Below are 12,367 nucleotides of genomic sequence, written 5' to 3'. Positions count from 1 at the left end.
AGCGTGCTTATGATAGAAATGATACCCTGTTTGTAGGTACAGGCAGCATAGGTAGCTGACAACAGATAAATAAAGGGTTTTTCACAGAAGATAAATAACATCCACGTTGATAATCAAAATGCGAGGTTGTTGAGCATGTGGCATTTAATGCAAGTTATTAAATATTAAGATTTTTATATGTGAAAATGAACAGTTTATATTATACTTCAAGTCACAACCATGTTTATGTGGAATGATGTTTGAAACATTGTGATGGCTTTGATGTTTACAAGTGAATTTGTGATTTGACAACGGATGCTGTAGTCCTACTTTTAAAGTGAAAAAGGATGCTTTTGACTTAAGGATCCTTGTACCAATGCCGAAAAACTGTAACAAGGTTTTAGAAACCAGTTTTTTTTTGCATGACTATATCTTTGATAAATCTTTTTTAAATTTTATTTTTATTCCTCATGAGAAACAATAAAGACGAAAGAAGCAAAATATAATCCACAACAATGTTTTGAGTGGAAAACAGGGCTAGGCTGGGATTCGAACCCTGGACTTCAGATTGATATACTATCACTCTAACTGATTGAGCTACCTGGTCAACAAAAGTGTCCTGGCCAAACTGTGCTACAGAAGTCAAGGGGAGGTTACTGTATTTAAGAAAACCACAGTGCACTGGGACAGGGATCCTCAAGTCATGTTCATGCTTTACCGGTATATGTTTTGGTAATGACCTTGACCTTGTTGATTTGTTACAGAGTGTGTGGATATGTATTGGTTATGACCTTGACCTTGTTGATTTGTTGCAGGATATGTGGATATGTATTGGTAATGACCTTGTTGATTTGTTACAGAGTTCGTGGATATGTATTGGTAATGATCTTGACCTTGTTGATTTGTTACAGAGTCTGTGGACATGTATTGGTAATGACCTTGACCTTTTTGATTTGTTACAGAGTCTGGATATGTATTGGTAATGACCTTGACCTTGTTGATTTGTTACATAGTCTGTGGATATGTATTGGTAATGACCTTAACCTTGTTGATTTGTTGCAGAGTCTGTGGACATGTATTGGTAATGACCTTGACCTTGTTGATTTGTTACAGTGTCTGGATATGTATTGGTAATGACCTTGACCTTGTTGATTTGTTACTGAGTCTGGGGACATGTATTGGTAATTACCTTGACCTTGTTGATTTGATACAGAGTCTGGGTATGTATTGGTAATGACCTTAACCTTGTTGATCTGTTGCAGAGTCTGTGGACATGTTTTGGTAATGACCTTGACCTTGTTGATTTGTTACAGAGTCTGTGGATATGTCTGATCTGTGGTCACATAGGATGTGGACGTTATGTTGGTCTCCATGCCTACAAGTCAGTATGCCCTTCATATACTGTAAATTGTTAGCCTGCCATCATCAATTTTTGTATAATTACAAGAGTGATGAGTCAGTTAAGAATTAAAAAAACCGTTAACATATCCATTTTAGTGGTATACTTAACAAAGATAAAAAAAATAGTCCATTCTATATTTCATCCAAAAGCAAACAATATTCTTTGACCTCTCCGTAAACTATAATAATTTAAATCCTTTATCTTTATTATCCCTTAAATATGTGTTTAAGTAAATTTTCAATGTTTTAAAGCATTGTTATCTTGTTTTCCTTGTTGTAATACATAGAAAATGTCTAAAAAAACATACTACATTACATGTAACTGTACAGTATATCTAAACAAAATATCGTTTTGATACTCTTCAAAATCCCTAATATCCAAAAAATCGCCAGGATCACGAGGTCCCTTTGCTCTTTTTCTGATGTAATAATTTATATGTACAGTGCTTACTGAAGAAATACATGTTTTCAAAAATAAAAATTTGATGTGCTAATTAATGATCTCACTAATAAGATTGTATGTAAAATCTCCAAGTCTGTATACAAAGGATCCATTGATTGTTAAATTGAAGATTACATGTTTGTTTTAATGAATGACCTTTCCCTTGACCTCAATCTTGCAGGCACTTCCAGGAGACCCAGCACACGTACTCCATGCAGCTGGGTCACAACCAAGTGTGGGACTATGCTGGTGACAACTACGTCCATCGTTTAGTCCAAAGTAAGGGCGACGGAAAACTCGTACAGGTGGGAGAAGGTGGCAGCAGTCAGGTGCAAGGAGAGAAACTTGACTCACTCAGTCTAGAGGTGGGTAGTTTGTACAGTATTATGTGTAGTAAATTACAGGTGAGAAACTTGACTCACTCAGTCTAGAGGTGGGTAGTTTATACAGTATAATGTGTAGTAATTTACAAGTGAGACACTTGACTCACTCAGTCTAGAGGTGGGTAGTTTGTACAGTATTATGTGTAGTAATTTACAGGTGAGAAACTTGCCTCACTCAGTCTAGAGGTGGGTAGTTAGTTTTGCTGTTAATGTATGTATAGCATATTTAGCCCCCACAAAAAAAATGGTGAACTGTTCAAATGGCCTTTTTTGTCCTTGATCTGGCATCTGTCAGTCTGTCTAAATATTATTTTGTTACCTCTATTTCTGAGAGACTACTTCTGGATCAAATCATACTTTGTATACATTGTCCCCTCTTGTCTTTATTTGTGCATGCTACATGCTAATGACGTAACAATCAATACCTGCTCACAAGAGCAGATAACTCTGCAATATGAAAAGACGGAATATAGGGTTCATGGTACATGAATAATGTTTTGATCGTCCTCAGTATGACATTATTGACTTTCCCCTTCAGTATACATACCTGCTGACCAGTCAGTTGGAGTCCCAACGCTTCTACTTTGAGGAGAAGATGAACTTTGTTGAGCAGGAGGCACTTGACAGGGTAAGTCTGTATAACATTTTATTAGTGGTGGATGTCTGTATTTAAATATCTGGTGTAACATATATAGGATCTTAAATGAGTTTTCATTTCATATGAGATTTGTTGAAACGAGTCTTAGGAGTTTTTATTTTTGCGAGCCTTGGCGAGCGAAAATTCAAACTTCAAGACGAGTTTCATAAAAGCTCATATGAAATGAAAACAAATTTAAGATGCTTTTTATTTCATAACTCAGAAAACTTACATTTTGACAGGTTTTAAAGCCAAAATGTAGAGGGCTTAACCAAACGGAGACAGCCATTTTGTTGTGCAAATCACAATTTATGACGTCACATCATTCTCCTTATTATGGCGTCACAATCGATTTCTGACTGGCACAGCCAATGAAAAATGCTCCAGGGTATATTTCACTAGTGACATATGTAAAAATATTACACGGGCGAATTCACTGGATAACAAGCCGATTATGTGATAAAAATTATTAATATGAAATTACATAGTGACATTTTCAGAATAAATAATACCCCGGTATATTGACTTAATGTGTATATGATTATCACTCTAATGATTTTGAAAATAATCTCGAATTAATAATTAGACCAAAAAGGTACTGGACAAGATCAGATTCTTAATATCAGAATATTTTAATGTTTTTTTTCTTGCCATACTTAAGAAGCGACTTTTTTTCAGATGTGTATATATTAATATAAATGACATGTTGCTACATATAAAACTATATTTACATTCTTGATGTTTGTTCTTTACATGAATCTACCAACTGAAAACAATTGCCATTAGACTATATTTACCATCGTATGGCATTGCCACTATATAACCTTACCAAATTCAATAGGCATTCATATATGCTATAAATGCCATGGACGGATTGATGACGTCATAATTGTTACGTTGGATACCACTGACCCTCCCTGGGCGATGACTGTTCTATTCATTGGACAAGCATACACGATACAAACGTTATTTTAACTAAATGCTGAAAAATAATAAGTGTAATTGGATTTTTTTAGAATATTTACAGATACCAAAAATGGTAAATATAAGTATTGAACTGCTTTCATTTGGCATTCATAGGCAAAATCAATTTCAACTGGACAAAGGTAAATCCAACATGGAGTGCTAGCGTGCTTCATTGAATTTGCTTTTGTCCAGTTGGCATTCATACTGCCTATGAATGCCAAATGAAAGCAGTTCAATGCTTAAATGAATACGCTATGAATACAACGATTCTCGTGCAACCGGTCAGCTGATTTCACACACAATGACAAATCATATTACTACGCATAGTACCGTTTCTGAGAAGAGTTATATCCCCTACTTGGAGATAACGTAGTTGCGAGAAATAATTATAAACATTGCAAAAATCATAAATGGTGCTACATTGTACTATTATTATTATTTTTAGCTCACCAGGTCTGGAGGACCAAGGTGAGCTTATGCCGTATCATTGCGTCTGTCGTCCGTCTGTCGTCCGTACGTCAACAATTTCTTTAAACAACTTCTTCCTTTTAACCAGGCTGAGAATCGGGCCAAAAGGGGTCAATTTGGTTATATTGCTTTAAGTGACTTCTCTGGAACTAAGAGATGGATATCAACCATATTTGACTGGAAGCATCCCTAGGTAGTGGAGATTCAAAAGTGTACAAATGGTTGGGCTGACCCCCAGGGGGCTGAGGGGCAAGCCAAAAGGGGGCAATTTGGCTATATTGCTACAAACTACTTCTTCTGTAGAACTATGCACTGGATATCAGTCATATTTGATCAAAAGCATTCATGGGAGGCAGGGATTAAAATTGTACAAATGATGGGGCTGACCCCCCAGGGGGCTGAGGGGCGGGGCGGGGCCAAAAAGGGTTATTTGGCTATATTGCTTTAAGCCACTTCTCTGGAACTAAGAGATGGATATCAACCATATTTGACTGGATGCATCCCTAGGTGTTGGAGATTCAAAAATGTACGAATGGTTGGGCTGACCCCCCAGGCTAAGGGTTGGGGCCGAAAAAGGTTTATTACTTGGAAATAGTTGAGATCCCCACCGTATATCTAGAAACGAATGCAGTCATGATATTAGGATAGACCCTGGGGTCTGACTGAACCCCTAGGGATCTAGTTTCTTAGTCACAGCTTGGAAACAGTTGGAGATCCCCACCCTATAACCATATATACAATTGTTGAGTATAAAGAGATGAATGCACATATGCTTCCAGGATGGCCTTGGGGACTGCCCCACCCTCGGAGACTTAACCCCTTGGTCATAACTTCAAAATGGTTAAGATCCCCACCCAAAAATTATAAATACAATTGTTGGGCATAAAGAGAAAAATGCAGTCATGATATTAGAATTGACCCAAGGGTCTGCCACAACCTTGCAGACTTAACCCCTGGGTCATCACTTTGAAAGCGGTTGAGATCCCCAACCTAAAACTATATATACAAATGCTGGGCAAAAAGAGAAAAAATCTTTAATTTTCGCAAACTTAATGCTATCATTTCTATTATCAGCGTCATTGGGTTAAAAGTTTTGGGTTCCGATCCGGGCTTTAGTCACCACCACTGCGTGAGTGAAGGGAGGTAATTCAATTTGTGCAGGCATGATGCGCAGTGTATATATACATCCGTCTGTTGATTCCATGTGGGTGAGTCATGATCATAATTACGTAGTAATCGTTGTATATACAACAGGAAGTGGGAGGGGACTTAACTGGGCCAGGGAAGTTTAATGTGAATGTTTTAAAGCTCACTGTTCGTTGTTCCAAAAATGTTGACCTCGGAAGAATGGGAGAGTCGGCATTGGAAAGTCAGGCAAAAGGTGTGAAACATCAACACGCTCAGGGTGTCATATTTGAAAAACAAACGTTACTTGGCATGACAGTTGAGAAAACTGAACGGGACTGAATTGGAGGAGGATATTAACGATCTTAGACAAAAACTACAGCAGTCCCAACAGGACCAAGAACCGCTGTAAAAATCAGCAGATGTGTTTGCCCTTAGGGCGGAGACAGGGTAATCTTACCCACTTGTCCCATTCTAATTCTCTTCGCAAGAATGCAAAAAACAAGTTGAACAGTGCAAAAGCTCTACCAACTTGATTGAAGAGACAGTAAATGCTCTAAAGGACTGTTGATCTAGAGAACACAAAACAAAGCATTATCTAAACATCTGAATTTATTTATTTGTTATGTTGTCTGTAGTTATAGACTGTAGATTTAAACTTTGTGTATACAAGGACCTAATATTTCATTTAAAAATTGCCTTAAAAAGGGTGAAAAAGTCCTTGAAAAGTCCTTGAATTTTGTTTGAAACAGTTTTGTATGAACCATGTTCTTCTACCGTAGGGATCAAGGGATTTTATCCTATTTAGTCTGGAGCATCCTTGGCCAAAGGGGACTGAATTTTGTATAAACGGTGGGTGTGGCCCTCCTTGGGGCAGAGGGGCAGGGCCCAAGAGGGTAAATAGAGGTAAAACCTTTAAAATCCTTATTCTTCTGTAGGAATGACAGGATTTTGTCCAAATTTGGTATGAAGCACCCTTTGGTGAAGGGGAACCAATAGTGTATTAACGGTTGGCTGGACCCCCCTGAGCTAACGTGCTCCACAGGATATGTAGATCACCTACTACTATTCATTGCCGCAATGTACATGAAAAAAATTCCATTCATTCCCTATATATGTCCTCTGAGATTTATTGTCCAGTATTGAATTAAATGCAATGAATAAGCAATTCTATATTAATTAGCCTTGTCTTGATAGGAATGAACTGAAACATGTTCCTAATTTAATTCATATTTTCATGAAACAAGTCTTAAAAATATAGAATGGAAAGTCAAATCAGTTTAAGATTCATAACATCCTTTGTCACAAAATTATCTGAACTGGTACAATTTTTAGCTCACATGCCCGAAGGGCTAGTGAACTTATGCCATGGTGCGGCGTCTGTCGTCCGTCCGACAACTTTTCCTTTGAACGACTTCTTCTGAAGAATGGACAGGCCTAGAGTCATGATATTTGAGTGATAGCTTCATTGATAAGAGCCCAACAAAGTTTGAGATTGAAAATGACCTTGATGTACTTTCAAGGTCATGGGGGTCAAAAGTGTCAAATACTTAAAACGACTTCTTCTGAAGAACTGAAAGGTATAGAATCTAATATGTGGCTGGAAGATTCATTGGTAAGATCCCAACAAAGTTTGAGAACAAGAGAGACCTTGACCTACTTTCAAGGCCACAGGGGTCAAAAGTGTCAAATACTGAAAACGACTTCTCCTGAAGAACTGAAAGGTCATCTTTATATTTGGCTGGTATCATTTTTTGAAAGAGCTCAACAAAGTTTGCAAATTAAATTGACCTTAACCTACTTTCAAGGTCAAAGGGGTCAGATATGTCCAGCATTTCAAGCGAATTTTCCTGAAGAACTGAAAGGTATAGCATCTTAATATGTGGCTGATGGCTTCCTTGGATGGAGCCAAACCAAGTTTGAGAATGAAAATGACCTTGATCTTCTTTCAAGGTCATAGGGGTCAAATATGTCAAACACTTAAAACGACTTTTCTGAAGAACTGAAAAGGAATCAAATCTTAATAATTGTCTGGTAGCTTCTAGGGATTGAGTTTACGAATGAAAATTATCTTGACCCACTTTTAAGGTCACAGGGGTCGAATATGTCAAACTTATAAAAACAATTTCTTCTGAACAATGGAAATGCATAGAATCATATTATTTGTCTGGTTGCTTCTTGGGATTGAGCCTGACAAAGTTTTCTATCTAAAATTACCTCAATGTACGTATCCAAGGTCACAGGGGTCAAATATAGCAAACACTGCAAACAGCTTCTTTTAAAGAAGTGAAAGGCATGGAGTCGTGATATTTAACAAGTAGCTTCTTTATATGGAGCCCAACAAAGTTGGCAAATGAAAATGACCTTTAATTTACCTACTTTATCCGATAGCTTTATCTTAATTCAATTTACTAAAGAGTATCCTTGGCCCAACATGATTCAATGTTGTAGAAACCATGCCCCTATCCCAATGGGGACAGGAGAATGGTACCCAATATGGTAAGGGTGTTGCTGAGAGACAGCCAATATCTGGAAATATTTGTAGTACAGTATAATATTTATTTAATATTTTGCTATGACTGCTTAAATATCCAGGTGAGCGATACAGGCTCTTTGGTTCCACGACTTCGGGATAACGAGGTTCAACTGTATTTTGAGACTGATTGAAAAAAATCAGATGTTCGTAGGCTGTCATCTTGGATTTCTACATTTCAAGAATCGTTATCACTATATCCCAGCAAGTACTTTACAGATTTTTCTCATATTGCAATGATCGGTTCTATTTCTTTCACATTAAGTATTGTATTAGTAAATATGTGAAATGACAAACTCACTTTGAAGGTTGGCTTTCATACACAGCAGTATTAAGTTTAGATCAAAAGTTACCTCAATGTGCATTTACTGTTTACATAAATCAATCAAACAGATAAAAGAAAAGATGAGAACAGATCAAACTGACATAGAACAAATGAAGATGGTACGATGGTGGGCACCAAGAAGATGGTACAATGGTGGGCGCCAAGATCCCTCTGGGATTTCTTGTTCTACTTTCATTGACTTCAGACAACTTGAAAAATTGATACAACTGTTTCAGATCGCAGCATGTTTTGCTCAGGGTGTTAAAATTTGTTAGATTGGTTGAAGATAAAATTTCCCACTTCATCTTCATTTACGGTAACAAATCTGTTTGTATGGGGTTTGTCAGCCCCAGCTTCCAAATTTAACGTCTGCTCCGTTGCTGTTTTTGCCGGGCTTCAGTGTAACAGTGACCTTCTCCATACAATTTCGTTCAAATTCAACTTTAAAATCAATTGTAGACACTTCTACATCATAAAATGTTGCAGAACCTCTTTGGACAATGATGTAATAAATAAAAGTATAGTACCTGTAGTGGCGTAGGAATATGTTCCCAATGACAATGTTTTGACCAATCACAGCACCTTTAGGTTTTATTACACGTGTGTATTACCATATTTATGACATGGTCGTATAACAAAGTAAAACAGGTCAGTTATGTGATAAATATTGTTTATTGGTATTACTGGTATATCAAAAACTAAATAACTGCAATATTAAATGTGTATATTTACATTTGCTCTGCATCCTTCCATTGCAATGCATTGAGAAGGCAAGTGTTGTTATGAGACTATAACAACATTTGCTATTGTAATGGCATCAATCTCTATTGTGACGTCATCAACTTCATTGTTGTCAAGACTTAATTTGCTGTTCAAAGAATTGTTCAAAATAACTAAATAAAGCGTAACTACCACATCAAAAGGTAAACATAAATAATGAATATTTGCTAAAATATTGTTAGGGTCCTATTACATACGTTTCTATTGCTGACAAACTTACATAAAGCCCTGCTGGGCTTTATTAATTTTGTCATTAATAGCAGTGTGTGTTATACGACCATAACAACATTTGCTAAAACCTTCAATGCTTGATTAAAGCACTGCCGTACAAGCTGCAGAATCTGGAACTTCATTCTGTGAGCACAACTATATTTAGCTCACCATGTACAAAACCAGGTCAAGGATGATCATTGAGAATTGTGTTTAAATCGTTTATAAAAACATCAAAATTTTGTATTGCATTCCTTTGGGTCTCAAGATTTTGCCCTTGAGGGGTTGGGGGAATACTACATTTCATTTATTTAAATAAATTCTTTGATAAGTATTTAATGTTTTTGTTGGTAGTATGACAGGTAATGTAAATATTCTTCTTTAGTAACATAGGGCCAGGGTCATGATATTTTACTAATAGGTACCTTTGATGGAGTGCTAATTCAAGCAGCATTTTCTAAAGAACTAAAAGGTCTAGAGCCATTATACTTTGGTATGTTATATAGGACCAGCAATGTACAATGTTTTTCTACTAAGTTTTCTGTTTAGGTGAAAGGTTAACTTTGAGAGTTGGCCAGTGTAAAATGTCATCATGGACTTTAGAGTTAATATCTACAAGAAGCCTCTTTTACATTTCAAACTTAAAGTCAAGTTCTGCTGGGCCGATTGAACTGAAAGTTGGTAGGAATGATCGCCTCATGGTCCTGACAAAGTGTTGTTATTTTTCGGGTCGATCAGAAATCCAATATGGCCGCCACGGCCGCCATTTTGAAAACCTATTTCAAACTTAAAGTCAAGTTCTGCTGGACCGATTGAACTGAAAGTTGGTAGGAATGATCGCCTCATGGTCCTGACAAAGTGTTGTTATTTTTCGGGTCGATCAGAAATCCAATATGGCCGCCACGGCCGCCATTTTGAAAACCTATTTCAAACTTAAAGTCAAGTTCTGCTGGACCGATTGAACTGAAAGTTGGTAGGAATGATCGCCTCATGGTCCTGACAAAGTGTTGTTATTTTTCGGGTCAATCAGAAATACAATTTGGCAGCCATGGCCGCTATTTTGCTACTAAGTTGTTATAGGCCGATCTCACTTAAAACTGGTCTAGGAATGATCAGCTCATGGTCCTGACAAAGTTAAGATAACATTATACTATTTTTTACTCAAATTGGTACATATTTCAACAACAAAAATAAATACTGTAGACTCAGGTGACCGTTTAGGCCCATGGGCCTCTTGTTTAGTAACATTATACATAGACCCCGGCGGTCCTGATAGTCACCCAGTAGGTACCTCAGGTATACTACTGTGCTAGAAATTTCTCTCGTATACATTACATTAGCCTACTTTCAAGGTCATAAGGGACATATATATTAATATCTTAAAAGTCTCTTTTGATTAATCAATTAGCATGGGTCATGATATTTTGCTGGCAGAATGCCAGATTTACCAGAAAGTAAAATCAAGTTTGTTCGAATCAATATCCTTGACCTACTTCTCAGTCAGTTTTCCCAATTAGTATATTGTGCAAAAAGATTGTTAGGTGTTTTTTTGATGGATTTTATCGACTCTAAAATAATATTTGGCCTGTATCTATCAAGTGTGTTTAAGCAAATGGAAACTTTGATTATCTATACCCAGGTATAGAGTGGTATTATATACGATCTACTTTAAAGGTTTGATTGGTAGTTGAGTTGTATAGGCCCATTTGGTCTCAAAATTATAATCCTGTTAATGTCTCATAATCTGTAGTCTAGACTTTTTACTGAAAATCCTGTGAATGTCTCATAATCTGTAGTCTGGTGTTATGCCGAAGGGCCAAGTAAGCTTATGCCATGGTGCGGCGTCCGGCGTGAATATTTTACTTTCAACAACCGCAAGGCCTAGGGTGATGATATTTGGCATGAAGCAAACTTGGATGAAGGGCTACCAAGTTTGTTTAAATAAATGACCTTCACCTATATTCAAGGTCACAGGGGTCAAATATGTTAAAAACTTTAAACAACTTCTTCTAAATAACCGAAATGCCCAGGGTGATAATATTTGGTCAGTAGCATGCTGGGATGAAGGGCTACCAAGTTTGTTCAAATGAATGACTTTCACTCATATTCATGGACACAGGGGTCAAATGTCTAAAAAAATTATTTAAACAACTGCTTCTGAATAACCAAAATGTCCAGGATGTTGATATTTGGTCAGTAGCAGACTAGGGTGATGGGCTACAAAGTTTGTTTAAATGAATGACATTGACTTATATTTAAGGTCACAGGGGTCAAATATGTTTGAAACTTATAAACTTCTGAATAACCAAAAGGTGCAGGATGTTGATATTTAACAAGTAGCATACTTGGATGAAGGGCTATCATGCTTTTTAATTTGAATAACTTTGACCCACTTTCAAGGTTACGTTTGGTCAAATATGTGTAAACATTTAAATGACCTTGTAATGATAAACAAAAGCAAAGGGTAGTGATATTTTGCAAGTTGCATCCTGAGATGAAGGGCTATAGATTTTGTTCAACGTAATGACCTTATTGGACTTTTAAAGTCACAGGGGTGAAATGGTTTTTGCCATGGTGCGGCATCCGTCTGTCTGTCTGTCCGTCTGTCCGGCGTCAACTTTTTACTTTAAACAACTTTTTTTCAGTAACCAAAAGGACTAGGGTGATAATAATTGGCCAGTAACATGCTGGGATGAAGGGCTACCAAGTTTGTTCAAATAAATGACCTTCACCCATTTAAGGTCACAGGGGTCAAATTTGTTTAAAACCTTTAACCAACTTCTTCTGAATACCCGAGAGGCATAGGATAATGATATTTGGCTGGTTACATCCTGGGATGAAGGGCTACCAAGTTTGTTCAAATAAATGTTATTCATCTATTTTAAAGGTCACAGGGGGCAAATTTTTAAAAAACATTCAAACAACTTCTGATGAATATTTAAGAGGCCTAGGGTGATGATATTTGGCCAGTAACATGCTGGGATGAAGGGTACCAAGTTTGTTCAAATAAATGACCTTGATTTATATTCAAGGTCACAAGGGTCAAATATGTTTAAAACCTTTAAACAGCTTGACCGAGAACCAATCAAATCACTTGTCAGGGGGATGCTATATACAC

General features: G+C 36.9%; 1 protein-coding gene across 1 annotated transcript in view; it reads left to right on the top strand.

Annotated features, from left to right (window-relative positions):
- The window catches only part of LOC110457726 (BRCA1-associated protein-like), a 46,323-nt gene that overhangs the window by 14,350 nt on the left and 19,606 nt on the right, over positions 1–12,367 (top strand). Inside the window, exons 10-12 of the mRNA XM_021509108.1 lie at positions 1,293–1,360; positions 2,004–2,187; positions 2,744–2,833. Of these exons, the coding sequence (XP_021364783.1) occupies positions 1,293–1,360; positions 2,004–2,187; positions 2,744–2,833 (342 nt within the window). The remainder of the gene's footprint in view (positions 1–1,292; positions 1,361–2,003; positions 2,188–2,743; positions 2,834–12,367) is intronic.

This window comes from Mizuhopecten yessoensis, unplaced genomic scaffold, assembly GCF_002113885.1.
Source record: "Mizuhopecten yessoensis strain PY_sf001 unplaced genomic scaffold, ASM211388v2 scaffold9301, whole genome shotgun sequence".
NCBI lineage: Eukaryota > Metazoa > Mollusca > Bivalvia > Pectinida > Pectinidae > Mizuhopecten > Mizuhopecten yessoensis.
Note: the sequence above shows the minus strand (reverse complement) of the source record. Positions and strands in the feature narration are given on the sequence as shown.